The sequence below is a fragment of the Cherax quadricarinatus genome, chromosome 1 (genome assembly GCF_038502225.1).
Source record: "Cherax quadricarinatus isolate ZL_2023a chromosome 1, ASM3850222v1, whole genome shotgun sequence".
NCBI lineage: Eukaryota > Metazoa > Arthropoda > Malacostraca > Decapoda > Parastacidae > Cherax > Cherax quadricarinatus.
The window spans coordinates 14,685,025-14,709,886 of NC_091292.1; the positions used below are offsets into that span (position 1 = coordinate 14,685,025).

The 24,862-nt window shown below is 41.4% G+C and overlaps 1 protein-coding gene across 2 annotated transcripts in view; it reads left to right on the forward strand.

Annotated features, from left to right (window-relative positions):
• Positions 1–2,380: 2,380 nt before the first annotated feature.
• The window catches only part of LOC128687120 (epidermal retinol dehydrogenase 2), a 156,521-nt gene continuing 134,039 nt past the window's right edge, over positions 2,381–24,862 (forward strand). For both annotated transcript variants that reach the window (XM_070096158.1, XM_070096225.1), the window contains exons 1-2: positions 2,381–2,523; positions 19,518–19,911. In XM_070096158.1, coding sequence (XP_069952259.1) covers positions 19,674–19,911 — 238 coding nt within the window. In that variant the 5' untranslated portion in view covers positions 2,381–2,523; positions 19,518–19,673. The remainder of the gene's footprint in view (positions 2,524–19,517; positions 19,912–24,862) is intronic.

Consider the following 24,862-nt stretch of genomic DNA (forward strand, 5'->3'; position numbering starts at 1 on the left):
CTGGTGGCTGAATGGTTGGTGGCTTCAAGACTGCTGGCTGAGTGGCTGGTGGCTGAATGGTTGGTGGCTTCAAGACTGCTGACTGAGTGACTGGTGGCTGAATGGTTGGTGGCTTCAAGACTGCTGGCTGAGTGACTGGTGGCTGAGTGACTGGTGGCTGCATGACTTCTGGCTGAGAGCCTGGTGGCTGAATGGTTGGTGGCTTCAAGACTGCTGGCTGAGTGACTGGTGGCTGAATGGTTGGTGGCTTCAAGACTACTGGCTGAGTGACTGGTGGCTGAATGGATGGTGGCTTCAAGACTTGACTGACTGGCTGGTGGCTGAATGGTTGGTGGCTTCAAGACTGGTGGCTGAGTGACTGGTGGCTGAATGGTTGGTGGCTTCAAGACTGCTGGCTGAGTGGCTGGTGGCTGAATGGTTGGTGGCTTCAAGACTGCTGACTGAGTGACTGGTGGCTGAATGGTTGGTGGCTTCAAGACTGCTGGCTGAGTGACTGGTGGCTGAGTGACTGGTGGCTGCATGACTTCTGGCTGAGAGCCTGGTGGCTGAATGGTTGGTGGCTTCAAGACTGCTGGCTGAGTGACTGGTGGCTAAATGGTTGGTGGCTTCAAGACTGCTGGTTGAGTGACTGGTGGCTGAATGGTTGGTGACTTCAAGACTGCTGGCTGAGTGGCTGGTGGCTGAATGGTTGGTGGCTTCAAGACTGCTAGCTGAGTGGCTGGTGGCTGAATGGTTGGTGGCTTCAAGACTGCTGGCTGAGTGGCTGGTGGCTGAATGGTTGGTGGCTTCAAGACTGCTGGCTGATTGGCTGGTGGCTGAGTGACTGGTGGCTGCGTGACTTCTGGCTGAGAGCCTGGTGGCTGAATGGTTGGTGGCTTCAAGACTGGTGGCTGAGTGACTGGTGGCTGCATGACTTCTGGCTGAGAGCCTGGTGGCTGAATGGTTGGTGGCTTCAAGACTGCTGGCTGAGTGACTGGTGGCTGAATGGTTGGTGGCTTCAAGACTACTGGCTGAATGACTGGTGGCTGAATGGTTGGTGGCTTCAATACTGGACTGAGTGGCTGGTGGCTGAATGGTTGGTGGCTTCAAGACTGGTGGCTGAGTGACTGGTGGCTGAATGGTTGGTGGCTTCAAGACTGCTGGCTGAGTGGCTGGTGGCTGAATGGTTGGTGGCTTCAAGACTGCTGACTGAGTGACTGGTGGCTGAATGGTTGGTGGCTTCAAGACTGGTGGCTGAGTGACTGGTGGCTGAGTGACTGGTGGCTGCATGAACTTCTGGCTGAGAGCCTGGTGGCTGAATGGTTGGTGGCTTCAAGACTGCTGGCTGAGTGACTGGTGGCTGAATGGTTAGTGGCTTCAAGACTACTGGCTGAGTGACTGGTGGCTGAATGGATGGTGGCTTCAAGACTTGACTGACTGGCTGGTGGCTGAATGGTTGGTGGCTTCAAGACTGGTGGCTGAGTGACTGGTGGCTGAATGGTTGGTGGCTTCAAGACTGCTGGCTGAGTGGCTGGTGGCTGAATGGTTGGTGGCTTCAAGACTGCTGACTGAGTGACTGGTGGCTGAATGGTTGGTGGCTTCAAGACTGCTGGCTGAGTGGCTGGTGGCTGAATGGTTGGTGGCTTCAAGACTGCTGGCTGAGTGGCTGGTGGCTGAATGGTTGGTGGCTTCAAGACTGCTGGCTGAGTGACTGGTGGCTGAATGGTTGGTGGCTTCAAGACTGCTGGCTGAGTGACTGGTGGCTGAGTGGTTGGTGGCTTCAAGACTGCTGGCTGAGTGGCTGGTTGCTGAATGGTTGGTGGCTTCAAGACTGCTGGCTGAGTGGCTGGTGACTGAATGGTTGGTGGCTTCAAGACTGCTGGCTGAGTGGCTGGTGGCTGAATGGTTGGTGGCTTCAAGACTGCTGGCTGAGTGACTGGTGGCTGAATGGTTGGTGGCTTCAAGACTGCTGGCTGAGTGGCTGGTGTCTGAATGGTTGATGGCTTCAAGACTGCTGGCTGAGTGACTGGTGGCTGAATGGTTGGTGGTTTCTAGACTGCTGGCTGAGTGCCTGGTGGCTGAATGGTTGGTGCCTTCATGACTGCTGGTTGAGTTGCTGGTGGCTGAATGGTTGGTGGCTTCAAGACTGCTGGCTGAGTTGCTGGTGGCTGAATGGTTGATGGCTCAAGACTGCTGGTTGAGTGGCTGGTGGCTGAATGGTTGGTGGCTTCAAGACTGCTGGCTGAATTGCTGGTGGCTGAATGGTTGATGGCTCAAGACTGCTGGTTGAGTGGCTGGTGGCTGAATGGTTGGTGGCTTCAAGACTGCTGGCTGAGTTGCTGGTGGCTGAATGGTTGATGGCTCAAGACTGCTGGTTGAGTGGCTGGGCTGGCTAGCTCGGAGTGGCTGACTGTAGCTCCCAGCAACTCAGTTGTTGATCAGTGTCTGAGAGGTGAGGGTGTGTCGCTCGCTCGTGTTGGGCACCATACATGTGTCTTGCATCTCCTCACTTATTCACACTGATTACATTCATTAATAGCAAAAGTAAGTGACCCTAGTTTTCTCTTTGACCCATATTTTGGAAGGTGTTTGCTTAAATATGACAAGGAAGCTGACCAGTCAATACACACATCGACGCAGCAGCATCCCTGGGTTGTCTTGTTAAGGGTGGCCAGTGAACTGAATTCCTGCTTGTCCTCGCAAGAAAAAATACCCTGACTTTGCTCCCTGTGTGTGTGTGTGTGTGTGTGTGTGTGTGTGTGTGTGTGTGTGTGTGTGTGTGTGTGTGTGTGTGTGTGTGTGTGTGTGTGTGTGTGTGTGTGTGTGTGTGTGTGTGTGTGTGTGTGTGTGTGTGTGTACTCACCTAGTTGTACTCACCTAGTTGAGGTCGCGGGGGTCGAGTCCGAGCTCCTGGCCCCGCCTCTTCACTGATCGCTACTAGGTCACTCTCCCTGAGCCGTGAGCTTTATCATACCTCTGCTTAAAGCTATGTATGGATCCTGCCTCCACTACATCGCTTCCCAAACTATTCCACTTACTGACTACTCTGTGGCTGAAGAAATACTTCCTAACATCCCTGTGATTCATCTGTGTCTTCAGCTTCCAACTGTGTCCCCTTGTTACTGTGTCCAATCTCTGGAACATCCTGTCTTTGTCCACCTTGTCAATTCCTCTCAGTATTTTGTATGTCGTTATCATGTCCCCCCTATCTCTCCTGTGTGTGTGTGTGTGTGTGTGTGTGTGTGTGTGTGTGTGTGTGTGTGTGTGTGTGTGTGTGTGTGTGTGTGTGTGTGTGTGTGTGAATCACTCATGTACTTTGTATAAACGTAAGTAAGTAAGTTTACTAGCTTAATGATTCATTACCTTTGTAACTTGTGACTTCATGGGTCCAAGGTCCAGTTCCTGGACCCATTATGTACCTCAGTACGGGGTACGGGGTGCATAATATATTAAACTAAACCCTCAAGGATGCTGATGAGGGGCTCTTGATCCAAGGATTTTTACCTGATATCGCCTTCCTTGGATTAGATTTGATTGCCTCCCATTACCTTCAGGCGCTGGATAACCCCTACGGGTTTAGTGCTCCCATGATTATGATTAATAATAATGTATTTGTTACAATATGCAATGTACGTGGGGTACAACAATTATTAGCTAAACTAATCATCATTAGACTATGCTAAATAAATAATAACTGACATATCTCTAATGATAATTTAATATAAATTATCATTAAAGATATATCAGTTATTAGATATAGCCCCACTCCACAAAGGGAGCAGTAAAGCAACAGCAAAGAACTACAGACCAATAGCACTAACATCCCATATCATAAAAATCTTTGAAAGGGTCCTAAGAAGCAAGATCACCACCCATCTAGAAACCCATCAGTTACACAACCCAGGGCAACATGGGTTTAGAACAGGTCGCTCCTGTCTGTCTCAACTATTGGATCACTACGACAAGGTCCTAAATGCACTAGAAGACAAAAAGAATGCAGATGTAATATATACAGACTTTGCAAAAGCCTTCGACAAGTGTGACCATGGCGTAATAGCGCACAAAATGCGTGCTAAAGGAATAACAGGAAAAGTCGGTCGATGGATCTATAATTTCCTCACTAACAGAACACAGAGAGTAGTCATCAACAGAGTCAAGTCCGAGGCAGCTACGGTGAAAAGCTCTGTTCCACAAAGCACAGTACTAGCTCCCATCTTGTTCCTCATCCTCATATCCGACATAGACAAGGATGTCAGCCACAGCACCGTGTCTTCCTTTGCAGATGACACCCGAATCTGCATGACAGTGTCTTCCATTGCAGACACTGCAAGGCTCCAGGCGGACATCAACCAAATCTTTCAGTGGGCTGCAGAAAACAATATGAAGTTCAACGATGAGAAATTTCAATTACTCAGATATGGTAAACATGAGGAAATTAAATCTTCATCAGAGTACAAAACAAATTCTGGCCACAAAATAGAGCGAAACACCAACGTCAAAGACCTGGGAGTGATTATGTCGGAGGATCTCACCTTCAAGGACCATAACATTGTATCAATCGCATCTGCTAGAAAAATGACAGGATGGATAATGAGAACCTTCAAAACTAGGGAGGCCAAGCCCATGATGACACTCTTCAGGTCACTTGTTCTATCTAGGCTGGAATATTGCTGCACTCTAACAGCACCTTTCAAGGGAGGTGAAATTGCCGACCTAGAAAATGTACAGAGAACTTTCACGGCGCGCATAACGGAGATAAAACACCTCAATTACTGGGAGCGCTTGAGGTTTCTAAACCTGTATTCCCTGGAACGCAGGAGGGAGAGATACATGATTATATACACCTGGAAAATCCTAGAGGGACTAGTACCGAACTTGCACACGAAAATCACTCACTACGAAAGCAAAAGACTTGGCAGACGATGCAACATCCCCCCAATGAAAAGCAGGGGTGTCACTAGCACGTTAAGAGACCATACAATAAGTGTCAGGGGCCCGAGACTGTTCAACTGCCTCCCAGCACACATAAGGGGGATTACCAACAGACCCCTGGCAGTCTTCAAGCTGGCACTGGACAAGCACCTAAAGTCAGTTCCTGATCAGCCGGGCTGTGGCTCGTACGTTGGTTTGCGTGCAGCCAGCAGCAACAGCCTGGTTGATCAGGCGCTGATCCACCAGGAGGCCTGGTCACAGACCGGGCCGCGGGGGCGTTGACCCCCGAAACTCTCTCCAGGTAAACTCCAGGTACCTAAATCTAATTATTGAGAAGATTAAAGATTTGTAAATACGTAATATACAGTTTATAGTTCGAGCTTTATTTATAATTATTGAAGTTGAAATTCAGATTACTTATATGTACAATAATTATCTATATTGCCTTGCCTAAATAAAACAAACTGTACAGGTGTGAAGTTGCATATGGAGTTGAGCTGGGAGGTTGGTGGGTTCACCGTCAAACAAGGAAGGGTCGATCAAGATAGGTACAGGCTTCCTCAAGCAACCTACACACCTGGAGCCTACCTGGAGGGTATTCCGGGGATCAATGCCCCAGCGGCCCGGTCCACGACCAGGCTTCCCTGTGGATCAGGGCCTGGTCAGCTAGGCTGTTACTGCTGGCCGGAGGTAGTCCACCATACGAACCACAGCCCGGCTGATCCGGCACAGGCTTTAATTATCTGTCCAGCTCCCTCTTGAAGGCAGCCAGGGGTCTATTGGTAATTCCCCTTATGCCTGGTGGGAGGCTGTTGAACAGTCTTGGGCCCCGGACACTTATTATGTTTTCTCTTAGTGTACCAATGGCGCCCCTACTTTTCATTAGGGGTATTTTGCACCGCCTGCCCAGTCTTTTGCTTTCGTAAGGAGTGATTTCTGTGTGCAGATTAGGAAACATTCCTTCTAGGATTTCCCAAGTGTAGATTATGATATATCTCTCGCCTGCGTTCCAGCGAATACAAGTCGAAGTGCTTCCAAGCGTTCCCAGAAGTTAAGGTGTTTGACGGAACTTATATGTGCAATAAAAGTTCTCTGTACACTCTATAAATCTGCATGAATGCTTTGAATAGAGATGTTAATGTACAGCAGTATTCCAGCCTTGAACGTTCTCATTATACATCCTTTCAATTTCTTCGCACTTATGATATCACGTGCCATTGTTGTGATCTTTGAAAGTGAGTTCTTCAAACATTATCACTCCCAGGTCCCTCACATTACTTTTCCGCTCTGTAGTATGATTAGAGTACTCTCTCAGTATTGTGAAGAGACTACATATTATTAATAATAGATAAGTGAATTAAAGGGGAGTCCCCTGAAGGGACCGTGTTTAACCCCAAAAGAATACAAAGCTGTTTTCAGAAAATCACATCAGCAAAAAAAAAAAATGAAGTTTGAGGCCGATCCGAAGAGGCATTCTCTAGGTATTGGTTGGAATTCAATTATTCCAAGTTTATTAATTGTATTAGAAAATTGACAAATTTGCAGCTACAAAGCTTGAACTTATTGATTACCATCATGTTCACGAGTCATTAAAGACTCAGAGGAGACATGCTTAACTTATTTCACGAAAAGGAGTGTTACATCATTTTAAAAAATAAACGTGGAAAATTAACACCTGTATATTAATGAGTCTCAACTTTCTTAGTAGGATCCACCACTGTTGAAAGTTTGAATCTGATCAAAAGAGAATTTTTCTCAAGTTTTTGCATTCAAACCAAATCCGGGAATGACTTTAAAAAAAATTGAATCAGAGGGCACCTGCACAATACCACTTACAGGTACTACCTCTTTGATGATACCTAATTATTATTATTATTATTATTATTATTATTATTATTATTATTATTATTATTATTATTATTATTATTATTATTATTAGAGAAAATAGTTTTTTGAAGATTCACAGAAACATTAAAGAGATGAACACTGAGACTGAAGCACAAAAAATAACGAAGTAAAATTAGAGTTAGTTGCATTTCTCGCCGCTTGTTGCGCAGTTGATGTAATCTAAATGTATACCAGCTGTGTGAACCAAGTAGTGGGAGACAGTGAATGATAGTATACAGTGTTTTTGGTTGGCGCACCCTCCAGTTTGAAGTTTAGGTACAAACCCAAGCCTTATCCTAATCAGTATTCATGACCTTGAGATGATATACTCTTGTTACCTTGCTTGTCTTCAGAGTAATTTGCTTGTTTAATTCAATATTATTATTATTATTATACTTAAGTGAAACCGGCAAACATGTATGCGTAACACGGCGCCTTGAGAATGGGACGGGGTGGAAGGCATTTAAGTTTGATCAGAGGAAGGAGAGGGTATCTCCAATTCATTGGATCAAGAGCCCTTCACCAGCAACACAACATCTTGAAAGAAAATCAACATCAGATTTTGGATAAAGCGGCAGCAACAGAGACGGCGTCAGCAACAGACAGCGGCAGCAACAGAGACGGCGGCAACGGCAATAGCATCATCATCATCATTATTCATCGTCCAGGGAATGACAGCAATCAGGTTTAACCCAAAGAAGGAAAGAATAGCACCAATTCTTTGGATCAAGAGTTCTTCAGCATCCCCGCCCCATATTTGAAGGGTGTCTTTAAAATATTTTTATTTGTGATTGACAGTGGTCCAGGACGGATCCAAACCTCGTCATACGTTTTATATTTTAGGTGCGAGTTATTTGTCTTGGTACTATTACTTTTTTATTCCTTACTAACAGACTTAGCTATTTTAGTGATCGTGACTTGTAATCAAAGTCCTTCAGTTGGAGTGTCGTGTTCCTGTTAAAAGGTTCCTGATCTAAGAAATTGGAGTTACATTCATTTTCCACAAAAGTTTAGCCTCCAAGCGACACGTTTACCAAGCAAAAGTGTTCAGTCTGCCTCTGTGTGCATCAAGTCGGTGTTTTATATCTCACGTTTGTGAATAACCTGTCAAATAGCCTCCTTTTCAATTGGTTAATGGTCCATTGAAGATGAGGGGATGTAGGATGACACAAGTACGCAAAATAAGTCTGTGAAAAAATTTTGATGTAAGAGTTTTGTTAAGTCATGGCGGTTAATAGGATTTAAAGCCTATTGACTACACGTGGATTATTAATTATGGCTGTTTGTCACTTGTTCATCATTAGTCAAGATTAAATTACTTTAATCCCTAAAGTTGGGATTAAAGTTATCAGCACTGAGACACTGCACGGTGAATCTACGCTGAGAAGTCATGACTTTACGCCCACCAACATAAAACGGGGAGAAGAACATGAATTAACAAGGCTTGAGTTAATATTTTACACAATCTTCGGCAAGAACTTCCTTGATCATGTTCATGGGCAAGTGACTATATAAGAAGTTACTATTTATTATTATTATTATTGGTACTATTTTGGTATGCGATCTACGTGTCATGAAGCTACTTTGGTATGCAATCTACAACAAGAAAAGTATTAACCTAACCTAACCCAACCCAACCAAACCTAACCAAACCAACCCAAACCTAGCTTAGCCTAACCTAGCCTAGCCTAACCTAACCTAACTTAACCTAACTTAACCTAACCCAGCGACATCATGTTGGTCCAAACACTGGAGCAAACACTCAGACAATTAAAAGAAGCTTAATAGATTCAAAAGTTCCAATCGCATACCAAAGTAGAATTTGACTTTTGTAGATCACGTTGGCTATATTGATCGCATACCAAAGTAACACATTATCATCATCATCATCATCATCATCATCATCATCATCATCATCATCATCATCATCATCATCATCATCATCATCATCATCATCATCATCATGGGGAAACTTACCTGGGAAATGAAATAATCAGGTTTCATCAAAGGAAGAAGAGGGTAACGCCAACTTTTTAATTAAGAGACCTTACCCAACATCAAAATACCCCCAGAAGAGTAAATTAAATTAGAGAACGCCACAGAACTCACTAGACTTCACCCAGGAAAACAAAGAAGCTACAGACAGGTTCTTCAAGTATGTAAATATATAGAAATAAAAAAGCAAGTCCAGGTTTAATCAGTAGTATAGCCAAAGTTATTAAGAAAACATGGACGAAAAGTAGAACAAAGAAAGGGGGAGGGAAGCGAACTGAAGGATCAGGAATAAATACGTTAAGATAATGAACGAAGAATTTTTTTTTAAAGCAATAAGAACGAGATATGTTTCGGTCCCTGTAAGCCTAACCCCATTTAAAGAGTGCAGATAAGTTTCTAATGCAGTTTAATATCAGTGATGAAGATTTGAAACCACTGAGAAAAGGTATGCAATTTCTTCATTAAAGAGGCACACTGAGTAGATCTATAACCCACTATAACATGAATATAGATAAGTATGTTTATGGAGCAACGTGCAATGTAAACAGACTGATGTTGTAGTGGCCAGGCTTAGGCTTGGTCACTGTCTTGAACACTATGTGCTTAATTGTCCACTTATTGAGGAATACAGAGATAGACAGTATAATAACCTATGTGACATGTCAAAATATCTTATTAATGAAAATAAGATACCAGATATACTAAGCAAATTTTCTAAATTTGCTAAATTTGCTTGTAACAGATAATTGAACTATAGATATGTAGATATAAATCCCTATGTATTCTTGTTAACCCTTTGGGGCCTAGTTCCTAGACCTTTTGTGTATCCACATGCTCTCGCGCTACCCTCCACAGGATGGATATGGGGTGCACAATAAACTAGCCACTTCGGTGGCAAAATCTAATCTAAAAATCGAGAACCTTCCCCGCCCTAAATTAATTCGACCCTCCCAATGAGTAAGCTACACCACCTTTAAGTGTTTAAAGCTAGTCAGAAAAGACATTCTCTACTTATCACACATCAATTTCGCAAAATACACTAGCACTAAGATTGAAGCCTTTCAGAGGTTGCATTCTCAAGTTCTTGGCGTTGAAGATTTTAGGTAACTGATGTGCCTCTAGCAGTGTTAAGTAGTGGTGTGCCAAAGTACCGGTATCAGTGGGTAATGGCTAATTTTGATGGTATTAGCTAAAATTGAGTATTGGTATCTGTACTGGTGATTACTGGCTGCTTTTGATGGTACTGAGAAATTTTGATAATATCGGTATCAGCATAAAATCGAGTATCAGTATTGGTATCAAAGATTTTGGTACCGTCCCATCACTAGCTTTCACAGATTGTTGCTTGAAAAATATTATTCCAATTTTCCCAATTTCTTTAACAAGAATGCCAAAATGGCACCTAGAAAGCCCAAGATCAGTCTAAAAGTAAGACACATAGGCAACAGTTAGGCAACTTTATTCCGAAACGTTTCGCCTACACAGTAGGCTTCTTCAGTCGAATACAGAAAGTAGGCAGGAACAGTAGAGATGTGAAGATGATGTAATCAGTCCATCACCCTTGAAGTCATAGAATTTGAGGTTGTCAGTCCCTCAGCCTGGAGAAGTTCAGTTCCATAGTCAGGAACTATCTGAAGATCAAGCAAGCAAGCAAAGCAAACAAGTTCAGGTAAGATCCCAATGGGATGAGCGGGGAAGATGGGACAGATGAAGAATAACTCTGGAGAGGAGTGTTCTTAGTCAGAGAAACAGAGCCAGGGCTTAACCCAGCAGCTAAGGCGATCGTGGGGCAGACTTGAGAACAGGAATAGCAGGGACTGTTGCATCGAACTTGTGGTAGTTGAAGTCTTGAATCTTGAGTAGCTGGCAGCAGGCTAGGTCACATCAGAGGGTAGAACACATGGGAATTATAGGAGAAACTGAGGAGCCTAACTGTTGCTTATGTGTCTTACCTACCAACCTGTCGGTATCGTATACCATTCTGATGTTCATCAGTCTAAAACTTGACCTAATACACAAGAGTTTAAGGTCGGAGTCAAACTGGAAGCATTCTCTAGTTATTGCCCAGATGACAGTTTGTTTAATAAAATTAGCAGATTAAAACTTACACAACCCACCACGAAGCTTCCTTTGAGAAAAACTCACTAGCAGTACTTTCCAGTCATCACGGAAACCAACAGTTCCATGTTTATTAAATATGTTTGCAAATAGGCAAATTTGCATTTTTTACAGTGTAAATTCAAAAGGTATAATCATTTTCGTAATATGCATCACTTATTACAGATTCAGTTGCTGTTCATCAGAACGAGTAAACAGATGGTGACAAGAAGTCAGGTAGAATGAATCCCTCATCATGTGATAGTTTATTGTCGGAGGTTCTCAAATTAGATATATGAATCGAGCATTTTGTAACAGGGATAAGAAAGCAAGACAGGTGTGTTTTCCTGGACCAGGTATGGGTGATGTAGTTAACTGATTAGATAATATGTCAGGTAATGGGAACAACTCAATTATCTGCCTCAATGTTAAGAGGCAGTGATGTTGGGAAACTGGAGAAAAGAGTTGCTGGCTAAGTACAAGGATTTGGAATTGGTCTACGAAGATACAGAGGACAAAGTCTAGGAAAAAAAAAACTCGCATCTGTTATAAAAAATAGTCGTGGTGCAAGGAATAAAACAAATGAACTATAAGTAATTGTAGGTGCAGGAAACATTTCTGCAATAACCGAGACGTGATTCAATCTGAAAAAATAGGGATATGGCTGCTGAATGCCACATACAGGGCATATTTTATTGTATTAATGTTGGTAGAATTACCGACAGTATGTTAGCTAAAAGGATACATGTGCAACTAATTCGACATTTTACTGTGGCAACCCTCAAGGAAGGTTCCTTGACACTGGTGAGGGGCTTTTGATCTAGGGAATTGGATCTGTGCTCCAGTTCCCTGAATTAAGCCTGAATACCTTCCACATCCCCCCAAAGGTGCTGCATAATCCTATGAGTTTAGCGCTCCCCCTTCATTATAATAATTTATTGTGGCAGAGTCGCATTAGTTGCACGTGTCCTCTTACCTAACATTTTATTGCACACTTATAGTCAACACGAAATGGGACAGAGTTGCCATGTATGTTATTGAAAATTTAAACCATTGCATCAGAAACTGAAATAAAAGTGGAGTCGACAGATTCGGAATTTGTACAGCTGCAGTTTCTTGAATCTTAGGTGTGATCTACAGACCTTGAAACTTAGCTAAGGACCACGGTAAACTTCTAAGAGACTCAACTACTAAGGCATCTAGATGCGAAAATGTAGCTTGATTAGGCGATTTAACCTTGGTGAAACTGACTGGAGAAGTTAAAGAGGAAATATAGTCTATAAATTTTTTAGACATAATCCGGTTCTTTGTAAACCAGTTTGTGGCAAAACCAAAGCGAGGAGTCTTCAATAAATAATCTTGAAGGTAATGAAGAGTTTGGAGAAAGCGATCACAAGTTATTTAGTTTCAATATCTCATGGAAATGATCTTAAAAAATAAAAACAGTCACAGTCCCCATTTTTTGTGGTGCAGATTATATGGGGGGGGGGGAGGGATTACGAGTACCGTACTGGAGAAATAGAAAATGGAAAATGTGATGCCCATTTACAGAAGAGGAGATAGTTCCTGAGCTTGAAATTGTAGAGGATTCAGGTTATCACAAAAAAATAACGTGTTCACTCTTTCTCAAGTATTTGCATTCACATTAACACTGATCGTGTGATCCAAGGACGAGACTGCTGGTGTCATCTGGTTTTTTCACAGCAGAATTATAGTCACTACCATGTGTCGATAATAAATTATTTATATTATTATCATTATTTTCAACATCCCGACAGGCTCACACTATCTAGTGTCCTCTATAAAAATAAACAAAAAAAATCCACATTCATTCTATGGCATAACAAACTGATTTTTGTGTTCCAGCCTTGATTTCCTGATGTCCCCTTATTCTCACTCTTCATTCTTTTTTCAAATCGAACTCCATTCCTTGGATTATAATCAGAGGAGTTGTCCTTGAAAATGACCAATAATTATTGCTCAAATTCATGAACAGCGCTGTTCAGGCTTAAGTCAGTCATGTTGCCGCTGGCTCGCTACTCCTCGGATTATGATCAGAAGAAGTGTTCTTGAAAATAACCAATAATTATTGATCAAATTCATGAACAGCTTCAGGCCTAAGTCAGTCATATTGCCGCTGGCTCAAAGAAAATAAGTGGATCCCCACCTGAGTGTTTTTTAATAAATTTCTCGAACATTTGTAGACGAGGCTGCTTAGTTTGATGTTTTTATTATGCACTCCATACCCATCCCCTAGTGTTGTCAGAGGATTACAGAGGTGCATAATTAGTCCAATATTTAGGCTTCAAGGCCATTTAGCTATCATTTAGCCGTCTTGTTATACCTTCTGACTTGGAATATATCCATAATGTTAGCGCATGGGTCCCTGGGGCTGTGCACAATTGGTATAACTTACCATGTATAGCTTTATATATTCATACATATATATTGATATATAATTGTATGGACACATCCATGTATAAAGAGTATATTATTAATAGGTGAACGAACCTTCAAAGAAACTTTTTTATTTTTTGCAACCTAAAATATTACAAATTATAATCTGTGAATTTGTTGTGTTTACGACTGTTTGGAGATATTAAATAAATAAGGTCTGCGTCGATGAGCATTGAAAAACGCAAACAATTTAGAGAGTGCACAAGGTGACGATTTGAACTGAATGTTGAGGTTTTTATTGCCGAGATTGCAAAACGTAAAGCAAGAAAGTTGGCGGCGTCAGTGAGCTGCTGACGTGCCCTTGGAAATTTGATTGTCATGGTGATGATGTTTGGTGCGTCTGGTACAAGAGTCATCACTATGTCAGGGTGGTTATGTTTGGTGCATCTGGTACAAGAGTCATCACTATGTCAGGGTGGTTATGTTTGGTGCATCTGGTACAAGAATCATCACTATGTCAGGGTGGTGATGTTTGGTGCATCTGGTACAAGAGTCATCACTATGTCAGGGTGGTGATGTTTGGTGCGTCTGTTACAAGAGTCATCACTATGTCAGGATGGTGATGTTTGGTGCGTCTGGTACAAGAGTCATCACTCTGTCAGGGTGGTTATGTTTGGTGCGTCTGGTACTAAAGTTAGCATTATGTTAGGGTGGTGATGTTTGGTGCATCTGGTACAAGAATCATCACTATGTCAGTTTGGTGATGTTTGGTGCGTCTGGTACAAGAGTCATCACTATGTCAGGATGGTGATGTTTGGCGCGTCTGGTACAAGAGTCATAACTCGGTCAGGGTGGTTATGTTTGGTGCGTCTGGTACTAGAGTTAGCATTATGTCAGGGTGGTGATGTTTGGTGCGTCTGGTACAAGAGTCATCACTATGTCAGGGTGGTGATGTTTTGTGCGTCTGGTACAAGAGTCATCACTATGTCAGGGTGATGATGTTTGGTGCGTCTGGTACAAGAGTCATCACTATGTCAGGGTGGTTATGTTTGGTGCGTTTGGTACAAGAGTCATCACTATGTTAGGGTGGTTATGTTTGGTGTGTCTGGTACAAGAGTCATCACTATGTCAGGGTGGTTATGTTTGGTGCGTCTGGTACAAGAGTCATCACTATGTCAGGGTGGTTAGGTTTGGTGCGTCTGGTACAAGAGTCATCACTATGTCAGGGTGGTTAGGTTTGGTGCGTCTGGTACAAGAGTCATCACTATGTCAGGGTGATGATGTTTGGTGCGTCTGGTACAAGAGTCATCACTATGTCAGGGTGGTTATGTTTGGTGTGTCTGGTACAAGAGTCATCACTATGTCAGGGTGGTTAGGTTTGGTGCGTCTGGTACAAGAGTCATCACTATGTCAGGGTGGTTATGTTTGGTGCATCTGGTACAAGAGTCATCACTATGTCAGGGTTGTTATGTTTGGTGCGTCTGGTACAAGTCATCACTATGTCATGGTGGTTATGTTTGGTGCATCTGGTACAAGAGTCATCACTATGTCAGGGTGATGATGTTTGGTGCGTCTGGTACAAGAGTCATCACTATGTCAGGGTGGTTATGTTTGGTGCGTCTGGTACTAGTCATCACTATGTCAGGGTGATTATGTTTGGTGCGTCTGGTACAAGAGTCATCACTATGTCAGGGTGGTTATGTTTGGTGTGTCTGGTGCAAGAGTCATCACTATGTCAGGATGGTTATGTTTGGTGCGTCTGGTACAAGAGTCATCACTATGTCAGGATGGTGATGTTTGGTGCGTGTGGTACAAGAGTCATCACTATGTCAGGGTGGTGATGTTTGGTGCGTCTGGTACAAGAATCATCACTATGTCAGGGTGGTTATGTTTGGTGCGTCTGGTACTAGAGTTAGCATTATGTTAGGGTGGTGATGTTTGGTACGTCTGGTACCAGTCAACAGGATGTCTGGGTGGTGATATTTGGTGCGTCTGGTACCAGTCAACAGTATGTCAAGGTGGTGATGTTTGGTGCATCTGGTACCAGTCAACAGTATGTCAGGGTGGTGATGTTTGGTGCGTCTGGTTCTAGAGTCAGCATTATGTCAAATGAAATTATAGAAATAAATAATTTTACAGGTCAGGACGAGAATAAATTATGAAAGATCGAAGTCACAAGATGTACCCAGGCCCTGACGAGCTGTTTTCAAGCTTTCTAAAGGAATATGAAAGAGGAACTTGGAAAACAGTAGCTCTACAAGAGATCACAGCAGATGGGTACAGTACCTGATAAATGGAAAATGACCAGTGTGACACCTGTACAAAAAGAGAGTTCTTGCTTCACGAGTTTGCTGACCCTTTTTCACTTGGGTATTTAAACCTGTAGACCAAGATAAAGAATGTAATACTAAGTAAGGCCTTTCAGAAAATTTCACACGGGAGACTGATGAAGAATTTAGCACCACATGGTATAGGAGGAGAATTATCTCCTTGGTTCTGTATAGTCCTTGTGGCTTAGCGCTTCTTTTTGATTATAATAATAATAATAATATCTCCTTGGTCAAGGCACAGTTGACTGATAAATAACAAGAGTTTGTATTAATGGAGTAAAATCATGTATGGGACACACTGCAAGTGGTGTGATGCAGTGGTCAGTGTTGGCGTCTTCTGATGAGGACACTTAGAAAGCTACAGGATGACCTGAATAAGTTGATATCATGAAGAGGGCAATGCAATTCAGTGGTGACAAGTGTAAGGTTCTAATCCTAGATAAAATAATAACTACGGTATTTATATACTACTAAGTAATGTAGCTCTTAGTCAAAGTGAATGCGGCAAAAGACTTAGTGCCTAAGTGTTCGCGATAAAACTAATAGAATAATTGGCTTTATATTAAGAGGTATAAATAATAGATGTAAGATTTTACATTAACTTTATATATCTTTGGTAAAGATTTCTAGATTATGTTGCTTAGTTCTGGTTTCCGTATTACAGAATGAACATAAATGCACAGGAAATCGTTCAAAAAAGATAACAAAGTTGATCCCATGTATCAGAAACCTTTCATATGAAGATTGCCTGGGAAAGATATAAAATTAGGGGTATTGTCATTGAAGTGTACAATTTGTAACAACAATAAATAAAGGGAACCAGAATTATGTACTGACGGTAACAAGATAGGATTCGCAGCAATGGGTTCAAGTTGGACAAATTTAGATTTAGAAAGGGTATGGGAAGTACTCGTTTGTCAGTAGAATGGTGGATGATTGGAACACTCTCACGTAACGTCATTTAGGTGAGAACTTTGGGTAATTGTAAATATGAGTTGCACGAGTATATGTGAGTGTGAGTTGAACATGCCTAGTATGGGACAATAGGTCCCCATTGTTCCTTCATTCTTATGTTTGCAGATGTAGCAACGCGGTGGTTGAGCACCATGAAACTGGCTGAGTAGTACCAAGAAACTGGCTGAGTAGCACCAAGAAACTGGCTGAGTAGCACCAAGAAACTGGCTGAGTAGCACCAACAAACTGGCTAAGTAGCACCAACAAACTGGCTGAGTAGCACCAAGAAACTGGCTGAGTAGCACCAAGAAACTGGCTGAGTAGCACCAAGAAACTGGCTGAGTAGCACCAAGAAACTGGCTGAGTAGCACCAAGAAACTGGCTGAGTAGCACCAAGAAACTGGCTGAGTAGCACCAAGAAACTGGCTGAGTAGCACCAAGAAACTGGCTGAGTAGCACCAAGAAACTGACTGAGTAGCACCAAGAAAGGTTTAAATCTACATATATATGACTCGTGGTGTGAGAATGGACTTGGTCACAGACCGTCTCAACACTATGTGAGGGTGATGGTAAACATAAGAAATATTTTTAAGGAAAAAGAAAATTGGGCGTTAATCCTTAATACTTGCATGTTAGTGACGGCTACAAGGAAATCAGCAAGATGTGTCTTAAAAATATACATGCAAACATTAAATTAAAATTAAAATTAATTTTTTTTCCTTATAGTGCTTACAATGTTTGGTTTATATGTTGTAAAATGTTAATTACAAAGAAGGCCACTAACATGCCTAGGCATTTCGTGCAGACTAATATTAATTCTTACTCTATATTGATATAGGTCATGGAGCAGTACATTTGAACATACATTATTAGATAAATACATAATTAGATACCTAGCTAGGAACATACATAAGTAGATTTACAATATTGAGGTAGTACGAGTCATATAATAATATTACAAATGGTAAATTTAGCAGTGGGATTGGATTTGTCTGTTTCCATTAAAGTTTATATATTGGAAGTGTGTCATAGGTGGACTTAGGACTAATTTAAGATTAATAAGCAATAGCTATATTAGGAATTTTATGTTTACAGTCATTTAGGTGAGTGTAAGTATAAATTAAGGGAATTACAGATAACGAGAGTAGGACTATATTGTTTTGGTTGTGTTTATGATACAAAAAGGAAAGAAGGTGATTTTCATTTCATTTGGTTAGCTAATGATTGGGTGTGTTAAGGAGATTAAATGTTTTTTGGCAGTAGTTTTCAAAATGGTGATTGAGTCTGCAGTTCTAGAGTTTTCAGGCAGGGAGTTCCAGATTTTAGGCCTTTTTATGTTCATCAAATTGGTTTAGCCGGACACGAGGAATGTCAGAGATTTTTGTGTCTGGTATTATGTCTATGGGTCCTGTTACAACTATCAAGAAAGTGTTTTAGTTCAGGGCTAATATTAGAATTTATGGTTCTGTAAATATAGGTTCCACAGTAGTAGGTGTGGATGTTCTGTACGGTGAGTAAGTTTAGATATTTGAAGAGTGAGGACGGTGTGTTGCCTAGGATTGGATTACGAGATAATTCTTATTGCGGCGTTTTGTTGGGTTATTATTGGCTTTAGGTGGGTTCCTGCTGTTGAACCCCAGGCACAAATAGCATAGGTGAGGTAGGGATAGATAAGAGAATAGTGTAGTGTGAGTTGGGCTGATTGAGGTACATAGCGACGTATTGTAGAGAGGATCCCAACCGTTTTGGATACTTTTTTGTTATGTGTTGGATATGTGTGCTGAATTTCAGGTTGCTGTTGAGGTGTAGGCCCAGGAATTTGCCTTGATTTTGTGCAACACCTGCTCTGTTACCAAAAATAATATAGAAGGTTTTGTCAGTATTAAGTGTCAGTTTATTGGCAGTCATCCAGGTCGATGTTTTTACTAGCTCTTCGTTAACAATGGTGTTGAGTGAGGCAAAAGTTGGGTGGGAGATGACATAAGTCGTGTCGTCAGCAAAGAGAATAGGCTTAAGGCGTTGAGATACATTGGGAAGATCATTGATGTATAAGAGGAAGAGCAGGGGGCCAAGGACACTACCCTGTGGCACTCCAGTATCAAGTGGTCGTGTTGATGAGGTTGTCATTGATGGAGACGTATTGATATCTGTTAGTAAGATAGGATTTGAAATAGGCAAGGGTATGGCCTCTTATACCATAATGGAGTAGTATGCCGTGGTCGACTGTATAAAAAGCTTTCCTTAGGTCAATAAAGAATCATAATGGATATTCATTATTTTCCAGAACCGTGTAGAGCAGGTCTAGCATTTTTACAATTGCGTCATTTGTGCTTTTGTTTTTTTTCTGAATCCAAATTTGTGCTGTTACAAATTAATATAATCTACAGAAATAACCCGCACATAGAAGAGAGGAGCTTACGACTACGTCTCTGTTCGACTTGGACCATTTACAAAGTCACACTAACGAAAAGGAGAGAAGAGGGAGTATATATAGGCTAGGAGGTGAAACGTCGTCGTAAGCTCCTCTCTTCTATGTGCGGGTTATTTGTGTATCGTTCCAATAACGGTATTGTGCCTTTCTTTTGTTATTTATGAATATAATCTCTTGTGCACGAGTTTCTCGAAGATTTTGGATAGCAACGGTAAGTAGTTGTTTACATTTGCAGGGTCATCACCATTGTGTATTTTTGTGACCTTTGCTATCTTGAGTAGTGTCAGGAAAGTGATCGTTTCTATTGAGTTGTTAAAGAATAATGAAACAGCAAGCGAAAGGACATGAGCCGCTCATTATAAATAGGTGAACTGATGCAATTTGTCAGTTCAGGGGGTCATATCACACCTCCAACCTTATGGTCAAGTGTTACTGGTAATGTGTCAAGAAAAGAGGGAGCGAAGTTTTTAATTTCTGTAATCTGTGGCAACTACATAATTGTTCTTGTTTGACAGGATAGAGGAGGGGCGCGAGAGGCTAGGAGGAGCGGCAGAGTTTCAGTGTGAAGCAGTGTGTCTACCCACCACCACCACTGTTCCATCCCTCTGGCAAGTGCTTCAAAGCTGATACCTGATACGCTCAGTTGGTGGCGCTAGACAGTGTGGAAGATCATGTCTTGCCTGAACGGTGTGAAGCTACTGCTGGGAGTGTTGGGGGCTCTGTTGGCCTCCATCTACTATGCCCTTGAGTCACTCTTCAAAACCCTGGTGCCCAGGAAGTTCCGCAGGAAGGTCATCGAGGGTCAGCTGGCCCTAGTGACAGGCGGTGGCTCGGGCATCGGTCGTTTGCTGTGCCTGAAGCTGGCCGCCAGGGGTGCGAGGATTGTCACCTGGGATGTCAATACAGTAGGTCAGTAATAACTCTATAGCACTTTAACAACATATTTTTTGTTCACCTTTGTCACTCATTCCAATAACACTCGCGAACCACATAGACAAAATGAAACGAGAAGTATACTAGTTTCGTCATGTTTTATTTTTGCAATGTTTAATATATTCATTTATGCCATTGATCAGAGTTTAACACTCTTGTATGCCAGAGAACATTTGGACTTTGTGAAAAGAGCGGAGAATGATAAAGAATTCGTGAATAGTGAGGATGGTTTGGTGTTGTCTTGATTAGAACTGTTGAGTAACTTAGTTCATCTCATGTGCACTCAGTAGTAACTGGGAAATTATGTAGGTGAATTTCACTGTTACAGTCCTGAATTAACATTTCACACACAACTGGGGAGAACTCTGGCACATCAAAAACAGATTACACTTATTGATGTTGATGTACCTCGGAAACATGTAGGACTTAGAAATGATGGGTTACCACATTACTCCTCCTTCGATGCCCAAAGTCTCAGCTCCCCAATTCACGTCTGGACCTTAATGTGAACATATAATTCTAGAATTTGAAAAACAAAATATTCCAAGCCAGTAACACTGGCTGTATTAAATTTGGTTGTGGACTGTATATATAAAGAAAAAATTATTGGGCTTAACAAATTTTATATAATTTGTTAGTATCTTAATATGTATATAACACAATTTCAATAATTAAAATATAAGTTACATAGTTTCAAGTACAAAAAAGGGGAAATATGTCTTACCAAATTCTGGTCTTGATGATATAACCTAACAGGTCCTTCCTAGCACGCTGGTAAACTACTTTTGGCCAATAAATAAATACGTTACCTGTAGTGAGATTTAATTCACACTGGGAGGCGTACATTACATATTTGATGATATACGTGGTGGACAATGTGGATTCTCCAGCAACAGCTCATGTTTTTCATTCGTATTATCCTTATTTTGATAGTTTCACTTTATACCTGAACCCTTCCAGATACACGTTAAATTCACTTATTATTTAGAACACTATATTAGCTGATACTATTTCTGTCGGCTTAGATTAAATGAGATTAATTCTCCACAAATTCCCGGTGCAATCATGTATACTCCGTCATTTTCGTTGTTCTTTCCTCAAAAAAAACTTTTGTCTACCAGTACATCTTTTCAATTAATTTAATAACACTTCCAGGTGTGTACTACATTTTCATTATTGAAGTATTAATATTCTCTAAATAACATTTTCACTTTATTTATTCAACTCCTTACAGAATGTAAAGAATAGACAATATTAGTTTTCGTGTCAGAACATTTTTTAAAAGTCACTGAAGATACACACCTACACAATTTCAGATGAGCATTATTATCCCTATCAATTCTTACACATAAATCCCAGGAAACTTATCAAAATTTTCTGCAGTAACTGAGAAGGGAAGCTTAACGTCGATCGCTTGACATTTCTAGTGTTTATGTTTTATTATTATATTTGATTCTGTATGATAATTACTTAGTGGTCACAAATGTACTGTGACAGGGTAACGTTGTTGTACCTAATTTTTCATAAAAATAATAAAATAAGTTAGGGAATGGTGATAATGGAATAAAAGATTGGTGGGAGAGACAAGAAAAAAGGCGTTGGTGTCTTAAGGGGTATTTAAAAAGATATCTAGGATCTTCATATTTCAATACCATTTGGATGCCCTCCACCAATATGGTATGGGAACTTTCCTGGCGACCATTGCCAGGAAGGGGGTAAATTTTTTCATCCCCTCCAGCGGCTTATGACTCATTCCCAAGTAAGTAATAGTAACTGTAGCTCTGCTGTAACGAAACCTTTGAAGCTCCTGTAGATGATGAACCTAGTAATATCCTCATTGGTCTATCGTAAAGGGTTCTTAAATGGAGATATCGTAGGTTGAAAGTAGACACACTTGTAGGATGGTAAATATATTGTCAGACTGAGATGAGGGATGGAGCCCCAGCTGCCTTGCCTGTCTACGCCTGGATGTCCTGCCGCCGAGTGAGGACGGGACAGAGGAATGGGCCTCCTCGTGTGCATCCCATGACGTCACACAAAGCCACAGGCCTACGAGGGGTCTCGTGTCTAAAGCACATGGATGATACTAATATGCTATGCTATATAATACAGGGAATACAGGGATCAGCAACTATGCTGACAGCTCGGTCATGTTACGTATGTCGTCCCGACATACACTGCCATACTATAGGCTGAACAGGCAGGCGGATCTGGGCTGATTCTATACAATAACAAATTCATATATAACTTAGAACTAATGGATGGTACAACATGATTTTGACGTAATGGGTGTTAACGTAATCATTACAAACTATAAGAACAAATCATTATACAATATGGATGGAATTGATCGATCGATCTGTATTCATGCACTCTACGGATTCTGAGGAAGAATAATTATATACAAAGAAGTGTTTAACAGAAAGGCAGATTCGGTGCACTCAAATCTAGACTGTTAATTCTCAGAATACGGAGGGAACGTGAACACAAAAATTTCTGACAAACTGATCAGCTAATAATAAACACACAGTTGACAATTTCATTCATCTCGGACATCTAATTATACAGACTATGTACATTTAAACCCAATTCTGCGAGGGTAAGGTTTACATATGCAGAATGGTTGTTAGTTAACAAATCAAGGGCAACTCTTTCCCACGGTTCGCTAGTGGTTGGGTACACTTGGATTGAGTTAGGACCATTGACATTTCCTTTATGCTGCATACAGACACTACATTTCTTAACATACTCGGAAATGTCAGTTGCCATACGTGGCCAAAAGTATTTCATTCTGGCTTGTTTCACAGAACGATCCATACCAGGGTGTGCAACACCTGGTGCATCATGAACTAGCTGTAGAGCTACGTTCACTAGTGACTGTGGAATTACTAACTGGTAAACTCTTCTGCTTGGAGTACCCAACTCGGCTGTTCGATACAGTAATTCCTGACTCATTACAAAGTCACTAATGGGTGCTGGTGGCTTTACAGTAAGAATGAGATCTTCCTGGAGAAGGAATCGAATCACACCAGACCACATGGGATCTATTCTTTGTGCAGTTTTGACATCCTCGACAGTAAATGGAGGATCTGCAGTAACTTCACTAACGTGTCGCGATAAAGCATCAGCGACTACATTTGACTTGCCAGGTAAATGTTCAAAAGTGGGACTGAACTCTTGGATAGTTAAGGTCCATCTGGCTAACCTTCCAGTAGGCTGTTTGTTCTGGAATAAAGGTAACAGTTCTTCCTTACTAGAGGAAAGAACAAACTCGGAGGAGTGGATGACTCCCCCCGGTTGAAAGTCATCCACTCCTCCGAGTTTGTTCTTTCCTCCAGTAAGGAAGAACTGTTACCTTTATTCCAGAACAGGTCTGCTGAAGTCGACCAGCTCAGTCTGCCAGGTTTCAGCACTATAGTACGTGACCCATCCTCTGTGATGAAATATGGCAGGGAAACATAGTAAACTTTTGTTACCATTATTAACTCGTATAGAATAAGGTAGCATCACACTGCTGATGTGTCCAATTTTGCTAAAAAAAAAGCATATAATTTTACCGCTAATAAATAAATGTTTATTTAGGCAATGTTTTTTATATTAAATTATGTAGAATTGAATCTAGGATAAACCAGAAAAATCAAACAATGTATATAGATAAACAAAAGCCATCGACACCATGCCTAACCCTTCTAGGGTAGGGTAGGTGCCTGAGTCCGAGCTTTTAGCTCATAAGACTGTCATTCCCATTTGCTCCTTTGGGGCGGGGATGGCAGACCAGAGAGGCCTGGCTTGTGGCTAGGCCTGGGGACAGTTGGTTCCAAAGATGAGGAGGTACTTGTGCCTCCTCCCATGGGAGACTTCGGTCTCAGACACTCCCTAAAGAGGGAGCCAAGGCCGGGCCACCACTTGGAAAAGGCCCGGGCCGGGAGAATACCGGCTAATCTTTAATAATAATAAAAAAAACAAAAGCCTAAGAACGAGGCTCAAAAAAAGGCTAACAGCAGTACATCTGGAAATATGTATATATATTTCATCAGTTACAATCAGATTTAAGATACTTGCTCAAAATATCTTATTTTTTATTACTAAGATACCTTAATATATCACATTTTGGGAAAGGCAGATAGCAAGAGATCCCACGGTCTATAAAAAGGTTATCTGCTGAGAAATACAATCTACATTCACGCTATCTAGACAGTTGAGAGAAGAATGTTAGAGTAGGCTCTCTCCCCGCCCTCCACTCTTTCCAGTCAACCTGCCGGCTGCGATAAGATAGATGAAAGGCCTGTTTGAAAAAGGAACAAAATACACCAGCAAGCATGATAGAAGATATTCTAAATGTTTGTTAAAAAGTAAAGTACGCCAACAGGTATGGTGGATCGAAGACAGACAACAAGACTTTATTTTCACAACTTTTAGCGAAACTTTTTAAGTAAAAAAAAAAAAACTCGTCTCTGAGCGAGCGTAAATGGTTTGCCCTACTGTGAATTATATATTGTACTAGTATATTCAGGCCGCAGTGGTCTTGACCAAGTCTAGTGATGTTTTGGAAAACCAAGGGCATTCTTTCTCCAGCGATGACAAATCATTTCATTGTTATGGCTATGACAAATCACTTCATTGTTGTTTATATGATATCGATGTTATGATACATGGAGATTGTATCCACACTTGACACCAGCTACACGATGATATTGTACTCTAGTAAATGACCGACATTGTAGTGGTGATAAGATATTAGATTGTTTTGAGACTGCAATCACATATTGGATTGGGCAGGTGATTAAGTATATGCTGAGATCATAATATATGAAATAATAGTAGCATATCTTGAAAGATGTAATTATGCCCTGTGGGGTCTAATGATAACTTATTGCGACCTTTATAATCTTGGATTTTGCAATTCCGCTGAAGGTATGCGGGTTTA